The sequence below is a fragment of the Patiria miniata genome, unplaced genomic scaffold, assembly GCF_015706575.1.
Source record: "Patiria miniata isolate m_02_andy unplaced genomic scaffold, ASM1570657v1 HiC_scaffold_9, whole genome shotgun sequence".
NCBI lineage: Eukaryota > Metazoa > Echinodermata > Asteroidea > Valvatida > Asterinidae > Patiria > Patiria miniata.
The window spans coordinates 3,057,739-3,075,802 of NW_024037076.1; the positions used below are offsets into that span (position 1 = coordinate 3,057,739).

General features: G+C 40.1%; 1 protein-coding gene across 1 annotated transcript in view; it reads right to left on the reverse strand.

Annotated features, from left to right (window-relative positions):
* Positions 1–160: 160 nt before the first annotated feature.
* Positions 161–18,064, reverse strand: part of LOC119720314 (platelet binding protein GspB-like) — a 29,131-nt gene continuing 11,227 nt past the window's right edge. The window contains exons 2-6 of the mRNA XM_038189955.1: positions 14,538–15,104; positions 7,871–7,998; positions 4,571–4,766; positions 3,383–3,442; positions 161–291 (exon numbers count right to left, since the gene is read on the reverse strand). Coding sequence (XP_038045883.1) covers positions 161–291; positions 3,383–3,442; positions 4,571–4,766; positions 7,871–7,998; positions 14,538–15,104 — 1,082 coding nt within the window. The remainder of the gene's footprint in view (positions 292–3,382; positions 3,443–4,570; positions 4,767–7,870; positions 7,999–14,537; positions 15,105–18,064) is intronic.

Genomic DNA, 18,064 nt, shown 5'->3' on the forward strand with positions numbered 1-18,064 from the left:
TCGGCTCTCGCTATATAATGCCCAAAATGAAAGCCCTTTTTCAGAGGGTGGCAGACGCCTAAAATCAGAATAATTTCTTTCTGTCGTTAAAACAAAACATACAAATTGAAAATTCGTTCGGAGGAATACAAATCCATTTTTAAGAGCATGGGGTGTAACTTTAAAGTCTCATACCTTGCACCGCAAAGACGTATTGGACAGCACACAGAACCACGACGGCCGCACAGACCACCTGCAGTGTGTTCCGGCTCAGATACATTGTACCAGCTCGCTTGATCAGCAAGTGCTGGTCTTCACGGTGAGATTCGAAAACCCCACTTCTCACGAGTTGAAATTTTGATCAAGAACTTCAAATTTTAGTTGTGGCCTTCGGAATCGACGGTTTCCAAATGCCTCGCACTCCCGAATCTGTGTTCTTATTAGGGCGAGAGTTCTCGACATTCATGGACGTGTTGATTGGTCCTTTGCCAAACACGTACTTTGTTAAACACTGCCGTTGTTATCACGCACTGACGCGTTCATTTTTTCCTGGTATCGTCGCACCTCTGAATTCAAGTTATGTATTTTAAGTCTTGTATTTCAGAGCTGAAAGGTCTCTTGAAAAAAATCTGATTTGTTTGGTTGCGAGTTAGCCCACGTCACGTACGTATATATATCCATGTACGTGCAAACGCGGAATGCATACGTACCATATCAATTGACGATTGTCTTTTAATACACTTTGGAACTTATTCAATAAATTCCCCGAATTCGCCCGTTTCATACTTGGTATTTATTAGTTTTTTTCTTTTTAATTTGTTCCGTGGAAATTTAAAAAAAAAATTCTCTCCCTTTCTTTATTTTCTTATTTTGGCACTCTCTTTTCCCTCCATATTTTTACACGGCAAAGGGGGGTGTTTAACAGTTTATAAAAACAGAGCTGTCGAAATTTCACAATAACATGTCTAATCTCGTGGCCGATTTGTGACGAAGCCCTGAAGATAAAGGTCGGGATTTGACCTCAGCAACAAGTGCGCTGCGGGCTGACTGTGTATGTGTGTATGTACAACGTACATGTACGTACATTGTGGACGTTCTGTGCATGTTTTAAAGCAGAGGCATTGTCAACCTGAAATTTTAAGCGTGCGCAAGGCGTGTCCAATTTCGCTTATTGCCACGAAAATTTGAAATGTTTTAGACCTACCCTTAAACCGACAATTAAAGTAAAAATTAATAATACAAACTGTCATGCTTGATTTTTCAGGAATTTGCAAAGGAAAAAAGGTCTTTTCATTATAACTTCCGGTCCGATGACGTCATCATTTTTTTTCGCGCACAGGTGTTGTCTGCATTGAGGTCATCATATACACCAATTTTGAAGTGATTACCGCAAACTTCGTCACAGACATCGACTGAAAATTCATTTTACACTTTTTCAACCTGCCCGTAGAGGGCGCTCTAACATGTTATGACGTCACCGGTGTTTTTTCGTAAAGTACAACCTAGACACAGACTATAACGTCGTTGCAAGCAAGTTCGCATCTTTTTTCAATTTTAAATTATAAGGCAATTCGAGTTACTTCCGGTTTAGACCGGAAGAAAGGGTCATGTGATTTTGCTCACACAAGATAAAATAACAGCGTTGCTGTTAAAACCCCTCAGCCAGAGTCAAGTTATCATCCGGAAACCATTAACTCAACATGGTGACCTTGACCTTTGACCCCAGAACCAGTCCCAACATGCCTGTACCGATGGGAAACCCCCTACTGAAGATAGACCCAAAATTTCATGTCTAACTCAAGTTATCATTCGGAACCATTTACATTTAACTCACCAAGGTGACCTTGACCTTTGACCTTTTGACCCCCAAACCAATCCCAACTTGCCTGTACCCAAGGGCAACCCCCTACCTAAGTGAAACACCAAAATCTCATTTCTAACTCAAGTTATCATCCGGAAACCATTTACATTTAACTCACCACGGTGGCCTTGACCTTTGACCTTTTGACCCCAAAACTAATCCCACCTTGCATACTACCAAGGGCAACCCTCTTCCAAAATTAGACACCAAAATCTCATTTCTAACTCAAGTTATCATCCGGAAACCATTTACATTTAACTCACCAAAGTGACCTTGACCTTTGACCTTTTGACCCCAAAACCACTCCCAACTTGCCTACTCCCAAGGGCAACCCCCTACCAAAATTAGACATCAAAATCTCATTTCTAACTCAAGTTATCATCCGGAAACCATTCACCTTTAACTCACCATGGTGACCTTGGCCTTTGACCTTTTGACCCCAAAACCAATCCCAACTTGCCTACTCCCAAGGGCAACCCTCTACCAAAGTTAGACACCAAAATCTCATTTCTAACTCAAGTTATCTTCCGGAAACCATTTACATTTAACTCACCACGGTGACCTTGACCTTTGACCTTTTGACCCCAAAACTAATCCCAACTTGCCTATTCCCAAGGGCAACCCCCTTCCAAAGTTAGACATCAAAATCTCATTTATAACTCAAGTTATCATCTGGAAACCATTTACCTTTAACTCACCACGGTGACCTTGACCTTTGACCTTTTGACCTCAAAACCAATCCCAACTTGCCTACTCCTAAAGTTACAACCCCAAAGAACATTTCTAACTCAAATTATCATCCGGAAACCATTTACCTTTAACTCACCATGGTGACCTTGACCTTTGACCCCAAAACCAATCCCAACTTGCCTACTCCCAAGGGCAACCCCCTACTGAAGTTACAATCCCAAAGAACCTTTCTAACTCAAGTTATCATCCGGAAACTAAGCTGCCCGGACGGACACACTGACATACATACGGACGGACGCCCTAGGCGATGACAATACCCCTCAAGCCTCTCGGCTGAGGGGTAAAAATGAAGATCCTGGATTATTCTATCAATTCCTGCAAACATCAAGTTCGGGTCTCTCACGGCTGATTTATACTGATTTCCAAAGATTTAATCTATTAACCTTTAACGTGACGTCACGTGACCTACGATAACGTCACGATGACGTCACTCTTCGGGACACAACTATGCTAAAAGGATTATGCCTATGCTGACTTTGAATGATGTACGACAAAGATTAATGCCAAAAGTGGCGTTGAGAAAAAACGTGTACAAAGTCTATGGGGTTTAGGCGACAAAAAGAAGAAGAGGAAGAAGAAGAAAGAAAAATCTTAACAAAAAGAAACGCTTTTCCGCTTCTATACGGAAAAGCCAAAAATCAGAACAAAAAGAAAGGCTTTTTTGCAAATTTGCAAAAAAGCCAAAAATGAGACCAAAAAGAAAGGCTTTTCCGCCACTATGCGGAAAAACCAAAAAAAATAGTAATCTTAACGAAAACAAGAGCTGTTTCGAAACAGCTTATTATCACTTACCTGTGGTGGCTGAATTTGGAGTGGTGGTTGGGCATAAGGCATTCGCTATGATGAGGGTATCTGTACAATAATTACACAATTAAAATTAACTCTCCATCACTGGATTGTTATTTAACATTTTATCTCAATCATCCACCGCCATATTAAGATGTTTTCACATCATTTTAAATGTAATGTGCACTTTAATGTGAGAACGGAAAATTGTTCTTTTCAACAAAATAAGTAGCTACTTTTCAGACTGATGGCGATTTGTTTTACCGCACTTTAGCAATGTGAAGACAAAAGATAAGGAAATCATGCCGAATCTTTTTTAAAGTATTTGTTTTTAATTATTTAAAACTATTTAAAACAAAAAACTCTGAAATATATATTGATGTATTTTTAGGAAAGAATTGTATCTTATTCTGTACCTGGCTCATAAAAAAACGTTTTTGACTGAAAACGTCATTTTAACTAAGCTTGATACAAAGGGGAAAAAAACAAAGACCTGCACAAGCTGCCAAGGTGATTTACTCAAATGTTTGTCGGAAGCCTGGAATCACTGTTAAGGACAAGTAGTGAGAGCAGATTTTGGATATGAATGAGGTGAATGATTTCTGGGACTACAACATCCAGACTGATCATGTTATAGAACATAGATGACCCGACGTTGTTGTCCTGGATACAAATGATGTGTCACATTTAGGGGATGGGGAGGATTCCCCCTTTGAGACATTTGAGCTTTATATAAGCCGGCCAGGTGACTACCACGTAAGGGTTAATTATGCGAAGTGTAAAAGGTCGCCGGCATGCAAATTAAAAGCTATTGGCAAACAATAGCCTCGCAAGTTGCCTGAGGCTACATGGATTTTACCTTTGAATGTCTCATGGTAACTCTACTTGTCGGGTCTCATATTGCCCATTGTTATTTTGACCGTTGCATTCTAAGTTTAACCTTAATGCAACTGGTATGTTCGTCAATGCTATCCAGAGTAAAATATTTATCTAAGGCTTAACGATGTCTCTGACGTCGTATAGTTTGAGTCCAGTATAACAGCTATTTTCTTGTTGTGAGAAATTGAAACCATATAAAGTGCTTTATTATACAGAAGTACAGGTACATGTACATTCAACTTCCATTGGGGCATAAATAATTAAGATGGGAGAAGACCAAAAGGCCTGTTTTCACACGCAAATGTCTACACTTACCATTTATATAAACATCATAGAGTTTGATCCTGACTTCCAGGAACACACAGGCCAGTGAATCTGCCAGGTCAATTTTGTTACAAACTGAACTTCTGACTTCAAAAGAAACTGTAATCGCGCTTCCATTACTGAACTCAACTGTGTTTGGGAGTGCCTCGTCGGTGGGACAAATTTCCATCATGTTTTCACCACTGAACTACAAATGAGGAAACAAATCGGAAATTAGAGATGATATCGAATTATTGTTATAGTGTAGGCAAAGTCGCAAAAATGGTGCGAAATATATATATATAAAAACCTATGCTTTGAGAAAGTAAATGTTCACAGTAAATTTGGTCAATACTTCTAAACACACCAAATTTTTTTAGGAATATGTTTTGTAACTTCACAGTACAGTAGATCATTTGTTTCATTTGTGCATTTGTTTTGTTGAAGCAAAGGGGCTCAAAATCTAAAGGTGGGTGCTTAACAACTAACCCGACAAAGTTTTAGCTCAATACTCTGAGAAAACAATATTTTAGGATCTCGATTCGATTCAAAAGTCGCCTAGTTATTTTGAATTGCACCCAGAATCAGCATCCGGACCACGGTCTCATTCAGCCGATTGCAGCTTCGCGATGTTGTCACGCATATGAACCGACGAATAATAGTGAAGCGAAATCATAGATATAGAATTGACCTATCGCCGTTTGCGAGTTAGCCACACCCCTTCGACAACCCTATAGAATTGTGTACGTTAAGTTTTGTATGTCTCAGAGTTTGAGCGTTCCGCGTCCCTTGGAGTATATTATGTAATTGGACAATTATACTTCACAAGCTGCGTTGACGCGATTCTACCGCGATAGGTTAAAGCTATAGTCCATCATTTGCAGCCATCCGAAAAAGTAACTGGCGTATTATTGTTGAAAAACATACTTGGTTGAAAGATAGTAAGTTGACTAAACTCCCTATGAAATTAATCTTTCTGGCAATCTATCATTTTGAAGTAATCAACGAAAGAAGGCCTTTCCAACGGTGCGTCTAAGACGCACCTTAGGAAAATTTAAATTAATAGTTCGTTTTTTTATTCAGCGCAGTGCGCACAAGCATTGGCACGACGCACAGGCGCGCGCAGTTGCTATACATGTAATTTGTCGGATCAGTGCACGACATCGCCTAAAGCTGCAATTCAAAACAATTCAAAACATGATTCAGCAACTTATGATTTGAAATTGAGATCCTAGAATGCTATTTTTCTCGGAATATACAGCTGAAGCTGAGCTGAAACTTCATCAGGTTAGTTGTTCAGTATCCTTTATTAGATTTTTAACACTTTTGTTGCTTCAAACGAACAAAATGCACAAATTACAAATGATGGACTATATCTTTAATAACTAGTTCAGCAGCGTGGCCATATGCGCCCATTACTGTGATGTATATTTTGTTTTGTTATTCCTCTGTCTTGAATACTGTAATTTCATTGGCCTAGAATGATCACGTGTTTAGTTTTTAAAAAGTATAGTAATAGCACACTCCCCGTGTGTGACGTACGTACGCGTTTCACATGTAAAACGCAGCGAACTTGCAGAAGTTGCAGACAATCAGCTGTTTCGAGCATGCGACATGCAATGTGAGCGTCCGTTAGATTGTCATGATTGTTGTGTTTATGGACATATAGGGGCGCATAGCACCCGAGGCAAAGCCGAGGGTGCAATGCGACCCTAGGGTGTTCAAAACGTCACATACCAAATCACACCAGTCAAGAATTGCCAAATGTCGCTCGTGTACGCGCAATAAATGTCTGTCTGTCTGTCGTTCTGTCTGTCTGTCTGTCTGTATTTTGATTATCTCCAGAACTGGGCGCCGTATGAAATTATAAATCGGCGGGTGTATTGTTCGGGACAACAGAATGTGCAGTGCCAAGTTTGAAGTGGTTTGGATGAGCGGTTCTCGAAAAAGCTGCAAAAAAGCAGCATTTTCTGAGGCAAACGTGGCAGCTTAGAACATAACACCACGCACTGCCGTTCTTTTCAATTGTTTACGTCATGTTTAAGCTAAAGCGCGCGTGCTCAATATGACGCAAACAATGCAAAAAGGACGGGCACGCCCACGTGCATTGTAGGGCGATACCATTGTCCAGTATGGGTGAATAGCACTGCATACCATGTTTTCGTATGTACACGTACGTGGTGGCTGCATGGGCACACTTTTTTTTGCAGTCGAACTTCAAACATGGCACAAACTTTGACGTGAGTGTGCGTTCAACCTGTGAAAACAACACCATTTGAATCGCTTACGTCATGTAAAGCTAAAGCACGCGTGCTCAATATGACGCAACAATGGAAAAAATGACGAGCACACGCACGCACGTGCAATGTAGGGCGATACCATTGTCCAGTATGGGTGAAAGGCACTGCATACCATGTTTCTGTATGTACCCGTACGTGCTGGCTGCACAGGCACATTATTTTTGCAGACAACTGAGCGACCATTGTGCAACTTCACTAGTTTTGTTCGTTTACAATACAATATTCTCTAGTTCGGCAACATTGAGCTCGGGAAAATAACGCGCCATGCAACCATCTCTTCGTGTGTAGCTTTGTTCGATGTTGGCGCGTGCGTACTACACCCGTGCGACAGTTCCACGATTGCTTTGTAAAGCGCATGCGTAGTAGACTGTCGCATGGGTAACCTGTGCGACAGTCTACTACGCATGTGTATTTACCCTGTCCGTGAATCCACGCGCGCGTGCTTGGTGAACAGCAAAAATAACATCTGGCATGTGATGGTGAGTTGACCAGTGACAGTTCGGCTCTCGATCGTGAATATGTATGAGGTATAGTAATATAGCTAAATGTACCAGTCCTCCAGCACATGACCTAGCACACAAAGCTTCAAATGTGCACTGAGTATTTGTGCGCTGCTCACAGACGTTTGCGTGCCACTTTCAATTGCAGTTACGATAATTATTTTTTCTACAAACTTATAAACCTCTGTTGTTCCAAATCCGTAGAATTAGAGGCCTGCTATTTTGCTCAAGTAAAACAATAAATTCCCGTCCAGAGTTTGCAGCTTTAATAGTAACTGGTAATAAATTGAGCTTTACTCATAATTGACAAGTACTTGAAATAAATTAGACAAAAAAGAGTTCTTGGAATAATAGTTTCGTGGTATTATATTATAAAAACACAAATAGCACGTCTAAAACACTGTTCCTCAATCATCAGTTGTATGGGGGAGATAAGGCTAATTGTAAATTGTGTATGTTTAACTTGACCCATTATCGTACTCTAAACAAAAACAAACCGTCTTGATACTCACCGCATTAACGACCCTGGAACTTAAATTCTTGTACTCATCCGAAGTGTTATCCATGTAGGCATCAACAAAAGTAGCACTCATGCCATCAATGTGAGTTATGCAAAACCGTACTGTATAGGTTGTCTCGTCTAAAATGCAAAACCAAGAAATACGTATTTACAATGTGCAACTACGTTCATGTTAGTTTTGGGGGATAAGTATTCGAGTACAATCATGCTTTTAGAAAGAATGAGAAAAAATGTCAAGATATATACTAAAATTTAGAAGCACATCTACACTTAAGAGAAAGTGGAAACCCCCCCTCCCCCCTCACCCCCCAATTGAAAAAAAAAATAGGTTACTCTTGATCAATACATTCTCGATTTCCATACGGACACTGCGTACGTTGAGTACCAGAGAATATTAATTTTTTGATGACTCATGTACATTTCGAAAATTCCTTCCGTAGGAATGATCGCCAATCTGGACTCATGAACCTAATAATTTAATTGAGCAGTCTGTCCGCTGTTTTGACTATTGCCTTTAACCACGAGAAAATATGGCTGTAAAAAGAAAAAGAAAAACAAGTGTCCCGATATAAAAAGGAATATTGACTCCTATTATCCATGGAATTAATAATCAGAAACTTGCATTCATTTGCATGAAAAAAGAACTCACAACTCGCGCTTTCTGTAGACAATGTTACCGTTGTGACTTAAACCACACGTAAAACTATAATCACTTTGATAGAAAGTAACTTTTAGAAGATTTTTTTTATATAGGTTATATTTTATACAGACTAGTAGGATACACACTTATCCACGAATTGCAGAATTAACACAGTGGTATAAAAAAGAAATGATGACAAGCCTGGCGTACCTTGTCGCAAAATCTTTTTAAAGGTTGGGTACAGAGGCGAAACGGGAAAATGTTGTATGACGCCCATGCGCGAATGGTCCATTGCCAGAATAGTTTGGCACGCGGTAACAGCGATTTTGCGTACGCCTGCCTACGCATGTCCCGTGTTGCCGCGTTGTGCGAAGCGGGATTAGAGCTGTATTTTGCCCGTGTCACACGGCGGACCATCAAGCATTGCCTGGTCACATCGGGTTGTGGGTCCAAAAAAAAAAGTGCAGGTCAAAAACAGTATTAAATCTACTGAAGGCTTGAATCATATATTCCGGCAAATATTTAAACTAATTTACTCTGAATTCATTCCTATTTTATTTTATTACACTTAATTTTAGCATACTTTTGATATCATTATCTGTATGCCACTGGTACATTCGTATTAACATGTATACAGCGAGGGGATTTGGGGGTTCTCAACTAGACCCTCACTGCTTCAAATCTGCTGTTTATTAGGGTTACTATTCGTGCCTTTTCTCTTTTGTAAACTTACTACCCTGTTGTTTATTTCTAGTAATGAATCCATAGATTACTGATAAGTGTCCTATAGGCACTGTAGCTCGATTTATCGTTTTCACATGTCTTCTGAATATTATACAGAAATTAATTGTGGTGTGCCAGTGGGACACCTATGGTATTTTTTAATTTTCCAAATGATAGAAGTTGTTATGATGGAAGTAAATACAAGATCTCATAAAATGAAAAGCCAGATTGACCATAATTAAATAACTACAAGTTTTCGGGCCCTTTTAATACAATGTCCCACTTTGGACCCCTAATCAATAGAATTACCCCAATATTACTTTTGCCTTGCTTAAACAATACATTGCATTTTTTAGAATCTTGAGTTTTGTATAATAGTGTCCTTTGTCTTTAATTATCCAATAAATACAACATGCCATTTCAGCTAGTACTTGAAACAGTACAATTCTGGAGATTAATATTATTGAGCTTTGCATTTACAGAATGACCCCCAAACAATGCAACCCTAAAACGTTTGCATTTAAAAAAAAAGAAAAAAAAAAAAGGGGGAACATTGGATTTTTATGTTTTGGGTATCAGATAAAAGCTGAGAGCTTTTTCTTTCAAGTACTGCAAAAGTTATGAAAATAGCACTTTGGGTTGCCGAGAATAGTCATGTTTCATCCTGTACACAAGAAATTATCAGAGTAAGTGATTTCACTGTACCTTTTTGTGCAAGTCCTAATCCTTTCAAACAACATGTCCCATAATATGACAAGAGTACAAAGAAATTTGATGGAAATACCTATTAATTTTCCACATCAACAGGTATCTCATCGCTTTTAGTCTTAGTTTAAACCTTCTCAGTACCATAAGTATGCAAAAATATTAAAGAAATTGCACAAATGAAGGATAATTGCACAGTAGGCTTACAGTAAAATGTTTCACTGTTAGAAGTACTTGTGTACAGCATAGAAAAATGACTACTTGTACATAATTGGCATTTTCTCAGCAAACCAAAGTGCTATTTTCATGATTTTTTTTTGGTATTTGAAAGAAAAATATCTCAGCGTTAATCTCATACCCAAGACATAAGAATCCAGCCTTCTCTTGTTTTTTTTTAAAGGCAAATGATTTAGGCTTGCATTTTTGGGGTCACCATGTATAGTTCATATAATCCGACTTATCATCAATGCAATCATTATAATGTCTGCACAGCTACAACAAAGCTGTGTGAGTTGTTGAAATTAACTGATCAATGCTGGTCTAACCTGGAGAAAATTAGATTCGTTTTTTTATAATACGGTAGGTTTCTTGGTAATAATGCATCAAGGACAGTTCAGGGAAAAAAGGAGCAATTAACAATGTTGACTTCTATTTGGGAAGCTAGCATTTCATTCCTTACAAGTGAGAAACCTGTTGCCGAGCAACCATATTCAAATATTACAAGTATACCGTCCTTTTCCGCATGTTTGACTATCCTGAGTCTCATATCTTGTAACTTTATTTTTTTTTAAAATGTGAATTCATCTCTCAATAATATATGAATTGTATCTCTCACCAATATGTGAGTTCGCAGGTATCTGTCATCAATATGTGAATACTATCTCTCACCATCTTAATTGACTTTTTTTATTTAATCAATTTGTATTCATATCTTACCAATGATGAAATTTTATCTCTCACAAACACGATAATTTACATGTATCTGTCATCAATATCTGACTTTTATCTCTTACCATATTAATCTACTTTTGTTTATTTAAAAAGTATGTTAATTTATATCTCACCACAATTGCAGATTACTGAAGCACTGGTTGATCCTGAAGTATCGGTCGTTCCTGTCAAAAGGTTGATAATAAAAATGGTAAGTACACGGACAAACATGGCAGTATAAACGCCATATTTACGGGTCTAGTAAACACATTCTTTTCATCCAAATATATACTCATGAACATCTACATTGTTCGAATAAATTGGCCAATACAAAATCTATGTTTGTTGAAATCAAGAATTATTGAAATTATTATCAAGACTCATTTTTATCTGCCGCGGGTGGCACAGACATGAAAAACAGATGTGGTAGGCTTATACAGGGTGAGTCAAAAAAAGCGAAACCCAAATGTCGGGACCATTGTTTTAGCAAAGTTCTGCATGTAACACTTTCAAATTCTAGGATATAAAAGCCCAATTCATAAGCTTTCTTTTAAAACAAGAATCATGCAAATCACTCATGTATACTTTTTAAGTTACGGAATTTTAAACACAACCACCGTTTTAAAGTTCTGTCCAAGGATCACAAAAAAGGTGTCCGTTCTTTCAGCAAATCGAAACAATTCACACACATCCCTATGTGATTTGTTTTCGTTTTGCTGAAAGAACACTGAACTTCTTGTGATCCGTGGACAGAACTTTAAAACTGGTTTTGTAAAATTCCGTAACTTGAAAAGCACATGAGTGATATGAATGATTCTTGTACTAAAACAAAACTTTGAATTGGGCTTTCATATCCTAGATTTTATGCTATATGCTGAACTTCCCTTAAACAATGGTCCCGACATTTTGGTTTTGTTTTTTTCTTTTTGTTACTCACCCTGTAGTTTGGCATAAAATTATGTGTAGCTGCCGCAGCAATACATTTGTGCGGCCTCTTGCCGTTTTTGCCGTGGCACGCTTGCAGTGGAGCTTTAACTTATAGTCAGGGATGTTAGCTCGTTATAGGGGCTGTTTGGTTCAGATTCTTCCAAAAGTACCAAATTCGGCACAGATGTTGTCCACACCATACTTTTTCGATTTTTGACGGGCGCCAAGACGGGCGCCCCACGGGGCTGCCATACTGGCAAATCTAATATGGCTGCCAACCGGGTCAGAGGTCAATCAAACTAAACGAGCTAGAATCATAAATAATACCAATAATATTTTCGGGGTTGAGCAATCTGAATCTGATGTTATTTTAACGATTTGAGCAAGACAGATGCCCCAAGGGACAGCCATATTGGCAAAATCCAAAATGGCCGCCACTAGCTAGAATCATGAGTAATACAACTTTGTACTGTACTGAACTGTACTGGTCATCACCACCATCCAATTATGCACATTTCTCCATAATTTGTATGAAGCATCATTGAGAGTGTGGTCCATAGTGGTTGCCATGTACTGGTACCATCTTTGTGCCAGCCCCACTCCATGATTAGTCAGGAATTTCTTGCTGGACCGAGGTGGCCTGCAGTAGCGGTTGCTTTATATGTTCAAACAGCACGGCAGGAAGCTGGGATGCTTCCGACAAGCTGCTTCCAGTAGAGAAGAAGCGATGTCTGGCCCATTTGGCACCTGCAGCTGCACCACACCCCTTGCTCTGCATGACATGGTGAAGCAAGTCGTGTCGCACCATGTTAGGCTTTGGAAGAGGGGTGGTGCCAAGGACTTTGTCGGACCAAGATCGGAGTAGATGCTACGGACTAGTGTCCCTGTACTTTTCACCACTTCTGAAGCCCACCCAGAGCTCCAATAGGCCGAGGATCTCCAAAACAAGCTTGAAATGATCTCAGAAGTGATCGCAGTGACTCTCAATCCTTCAGGCTCAGTGGGTCGCATATCAAATTACTCCGGTGTGCCCATTACATTCTTACAATGCTCTGAGTAGGCGGTCTGCTTGACCAGGTAAAGTGACGTGAGAGAGACTTAATGGGCGTACCTCATGCGGCTGATGTGATGCTCATTAAGTTTAGACTGTGAGCGAATGTCAGGACCTCAGCCTTAGAAAGGACAGTGGCCCTCCCATGCATCCTCCATGCCCAGAGTGAGGCAGGTGCTTCCCTATCACATTGATGAATGTCTTCAATATGCAGCACGCTGCACGCCCATCATAGGTACAAACTTGTCTTCTCCTAAAAAAAATCGGTGGTATTGACTTTTGAGAGCAGCTTGATGATATCATACAGTGACTGATCCAAACACGCCGGTCTCGCCTGGATTGAGGAATTCAGTGCCCCGCATCGTCAGTTCCATCACGTGCTTGAACATTGAAGATGAGGATGTGTCCTTGTGTAGGCATAGGGCGTAGATGCCGATTTCGGCAAGGGGCTTCGCTGACTCGTTTGCTAGCACTGAGTTAATTGTATCCCAATCAGGTGTTGATGTCACCATCTGCAGGCCTGCGTTGCGCAGCAAGCTGGTACATGTGCCATCCAAGCCTCATCCTTTCTTGACCTTGTCAACTCGCACATCAAGGGATGGCCTAACTTCGCTTGTCAAGTCTGGGTGCAAAGACATGAGTTCAATTTGGGGGAAGCTGGATCATGTAAGAGTCAGGTAGCTTTGGAGTCAGTGATGTGTCGGAGAGGTCAAACTTGATGAGCCTGCTTCACTGCAGAGTTTCATGCGAGAAATGGATATTTACGGTTTGGGCATATCACTGGAATTCACCAAGTGAGAGGTTGCCCTGAGCCTCGGTTATCTGTGATCAACATCTTGGGTGGTGAAGACAATGAAACGACTGTTGGTTGATAGCGTCACCCATCCTCAGCATGGCGGGCACACACCACACGCGCCGGTTCATCCTTCATCCTTACAATAACTTAGGACAATTTTCTCGCTCCAATTTAAGATTGTTTCTGTGGTATGTGTAGAGATGTCGAACTTTCCGACATGTACAGCTAATAGGAAAGAGGTTTTTTTTATGGAATGACGCACCAGAAAGACCAGGTTTAACCAAAATGATCTCGAGTGGTAAACTTGACCTCAAATCATTACAATAACATCAGAATCAGATATTTCGACCCGCCAAAACCCATGTAGTTGTATTGTTTTAACTACGAGTACCTCCAACCTGGGTGGCGGCCATATTGTTTTTTTTCCCAATATGGAGGCCCCTAGGGCATCTGTCTTGCCTCGAATCATTAAAATGACATCAGATTCAGATTCTGTGACCCCGAAAACCCATTAAAGGTGGTATTTTTTAAGATTTTAGCTCGTTATTTGTTTAACTGTGATATGTGGCGGCCATTTTGGATTTTGCCAAAATGGCGGTCCTTTGGGCATCTGTCTTGCCTTAAATCGTTAAAATAACATCAGATTTAGATTGCTCGACCCCGAAAATACCTCACCAATACTACATTTTGATTGATAATGCAGCCTCGATACTTTGGTATTGGGGATGCATTAACCAATCAAAATGTAGTATCGACACCTTCATATTAATAGTCTGTTCCTAAAGAAGTCTATAAAAAGGTCTTAGACCTAATCAGTGCATACTGCCAGATTGACAGATGTCTTTATCATCTCTCCTTTTACATTTCCACATTGAAATTGGCATTACCTTCAGTAGTTGATGCTGATGGCTCAGACGTACTTCCACAGTGACACCAAATGGGTGTTGCTGACTCGAGGACTCCAGTGGTTGACTGTGGGACTCCAGTGGTTGACTCTGTGCCATCAGTAGCTGAAGTTGTGGCTTCAGCAGCTGATGCTGTGACTTCAGTGGTTGACTCTGTGCCTTCAGCGGCTGAAGTTGTGGCTTCAGCGACTGTGGTTGTTGCTGTGACTTCAGTGGTTGACTCTGTGCTTTCAGCGGCTGAAGCCCCAGCGGCTGAAGGCCCAGTGGCTGAACTTGTGGCTTCAGCGGCTGAAGTTGTGGCTTCAGCGGCTGAAGTTGTGGCTTCAGTGGTTGACTCTGTGCTTGCAGCTGCTGAAGTTGTGGCTTCAGCGACTGTGGTTGTCGCTGTGACTTCAGTGGTTGACTCTGTGCTTTCAGCGGCTGAAGCCCCAGCGGCTGAAGCCCCAGTGGCTGAAGTTGTGGCTTCAGTGCTTGCAGCTGCTGAAGTTGTGGCTTCAGCGGCTGAAGTTGTGTTACACAAGCACCAAGTAGTAGATGGCTCTGTGGTACCTGCATAACAAGATTGGGAATACAGTCGACTCTCGTTAGAACAAACACTGTTAATACAAATTTTAGTTACAGCAAACATAAAGCCTTGTTCAAGACTGTGCATTTATGTGTATAATGAATGGGACCGACATTCCTCTTAATACAACATTCTGATATATATGTAATAAACATTTTGGCTAGGTCCTACGGAGTTATTACCATACTAGGTATTATCAAGAGACTCGGGAGTCAGCTGTATATTGACAAATGTTTAGATTGCTGTGGCGGTGGAGGTCTCTATCAGCGAGATGAATCAAATCCAGTCTGGTGCTCATCAAACAAAAGAGGGCGCGCTTTTACCACTTCTGAGAAACTCTTGGATGGGACACTGTGTGTGCGCACTGTAATTCGCGCACAATTTTTTTATCCTGAATGTGCACAAAGAAGCCAAGCCACAGAATATATTGCGCGTGAGCGTCAGGCCTTGTTGGTGCGCGAAAACGTTCGAATATGTTCGCTTTTCTGGCCGTTGATGGGGTACTTGTGCACAGAGACCACTGGCAAAGCTACCAAGGAAATTCTGAGTGTATTGGTACCTCACGCGTGCTGTATGCAAGCTAATGCATGCATGTGAGGTATGCTCTGATTTCCCAGGGCAGCACTGCCAATATTGCCAAGACTGGATTGGATTAATCTTGTTGGTAGCAACCTCGCTTGCCATGGACCAGAATAGTAATAAAAAACAAATCCAGTTTTGGATCAAGACTACACTTTAATACACTATATCAGAGGCGACAGAGAGCTAGGTATCATCTCATTTTGGTAAGACCTTGAATTAAAAGCCACAACAGATTTATCAAAACAACCAAGCCAATATTAGCAACACACTTCATTTTTAAGTGTCTGCATTTAAATTTGCAGCCCCACGGTAATGGGGAAACAAACAAACAAGTAAACTTAACTGAGAATGCATAAAAAAACCCAGAAAACAGCACTGTTCCTACAACCTTTCTCTTTCTCAATGATGAGTTGAACAATGACTGAAAACAAAAGACACTTTCCAGAGTTCTTAGCAAGTCTTCAACATCAAGTCTCAAGTCAAGTCCCAAGTATGCAACAGCAAGTATCTGTATCTGTATAACTATTATTATGGTTGGCAAAGCATCCCAGGGGAAACATCACACCAACTTAGAGAGAAGACAATGAGAAGAAATTACAGTTTTAGAGGTGCTAGGATCAGCCTAGAAGATATTCAGGGGAAAACCCACGGAATCAGATAGGGCCTGAAAACCCAATCCACATATTGGCCCAGGCGGGATTCGAACCTGGGTAACAGCGCTGGAAGGTGAGGAAAGTACCACTACACCAACCTGACTCCCCAAGTATCAAGTCAAGTACAAAGTCTTCAACATCAAGTCTCAAGTCAAGTCCCAAGTCTTCAATTGCAAGTGTCAAGTCAAATCCCAAGACTTCAATCAACACCTGATGAGTCATCAATTAGTATCATGTATACGTTTTATACATTCACGTCACATGAACTGTATATTACGAAAGCCCTGTAGTGCCATCACGTATATATTTCGCCAAGTTCGTTTTTATGAGTTATATATTTCGCCAAGTTCGTTTTTATGAGTTATATATTTCGCCAAGTTCGTTTTTATGAGATACATTTTGTCGAAGCTCGTTTTTATGAGATACATTTTGTCGAAGTTCGTTTTTATGAGTTACATTACATGAGTTACACGACATGCGCAAGCTCCGTTAATGCTTATAATTATCTCGTGCGCACGAGATATATGTCGTGCGCACGAGATATATGTCGTGCGCACGAGATATTATGTCGTGCGCACGTGATATATGTCGTGCGCCAGTGATAATTATCTCGTGCGCACGAGATAAAAAAATAATTTTGGATGTCCCTTTAGGGGCTCCGTTACTTCATAAAACTCCGTAATTCCGTAAAATATATCTCATAAAAACGAACTTGGACAAATATATAACTCATAAAAACGAACTTTGGGAAATATATAACTCATAAAAACGAACCTTGCGAAATATATAACTCATAAAAACGAACTTGGCCAAATATATAACTCATAAAAACGAACTTGGCGAAATATATAACTCATAAAAACGAACCTTGCGAAATATATAACTCATAAAAACGAACTTGGCGAAATATATAACTCATAAAAACGAACCTTGCGAAATATATAACTCATAAAAACGAACTTGGCCAAATATATAACTCATAAAAACGAACTTGGCGAAATACATAACTCATAAAAACGAACCTTGCGAAATATATAACTCATAAAAACGAACTTGGCCAAATAAATAACTCATAAAAACGAACTTGGCCAAATATATAACTCATAAAAACGAACTTGGCGAAATATATAACTCATAAAAACGAACTTGGCCAAATATATAACTCATAAAAACGAACTTGGCCAAATATATAACTCATAAAAACGAACTTGGCCAAATATATACTTGATGGCACTACAGGGCTTTCTTAGTATATTGACATTTCTTCGTGCCAAGTCACTCATCTCAGCGAATCCAACTGGCTGTTAGTGGGCGTGGCTTAAGTCACTACCTACCAATGCTTCATGTTGATTGGTTAATGCATCCCCCATTCTTTCAATGCTGTGCATTTATTGTATGGGGATCTTATTGGCCTACAAAAGGCAAAGTGGTAGCACCATTTCTTCGCTTGTATTGGGTGGAACCAAAGATGCTCATGTGTTCGCTGTATTTGTCCATGATTAAATTGTTGCTAATTAGAGGTGTAGTCTCCACCAAAGCCACCGGTCAGCCATCCGAATCCCGAGTGAAAAGATTGCACTGTGATTTTCAGCTTCAATGTCGTTCCACGCACACGGCAACACGCTCAACACCTTCATCAATAATACTGGCGTCATTACAAAAAACTTCGAAGAAGAAATCAATCACTGCTTTTTTTGTTATTGGTGTTT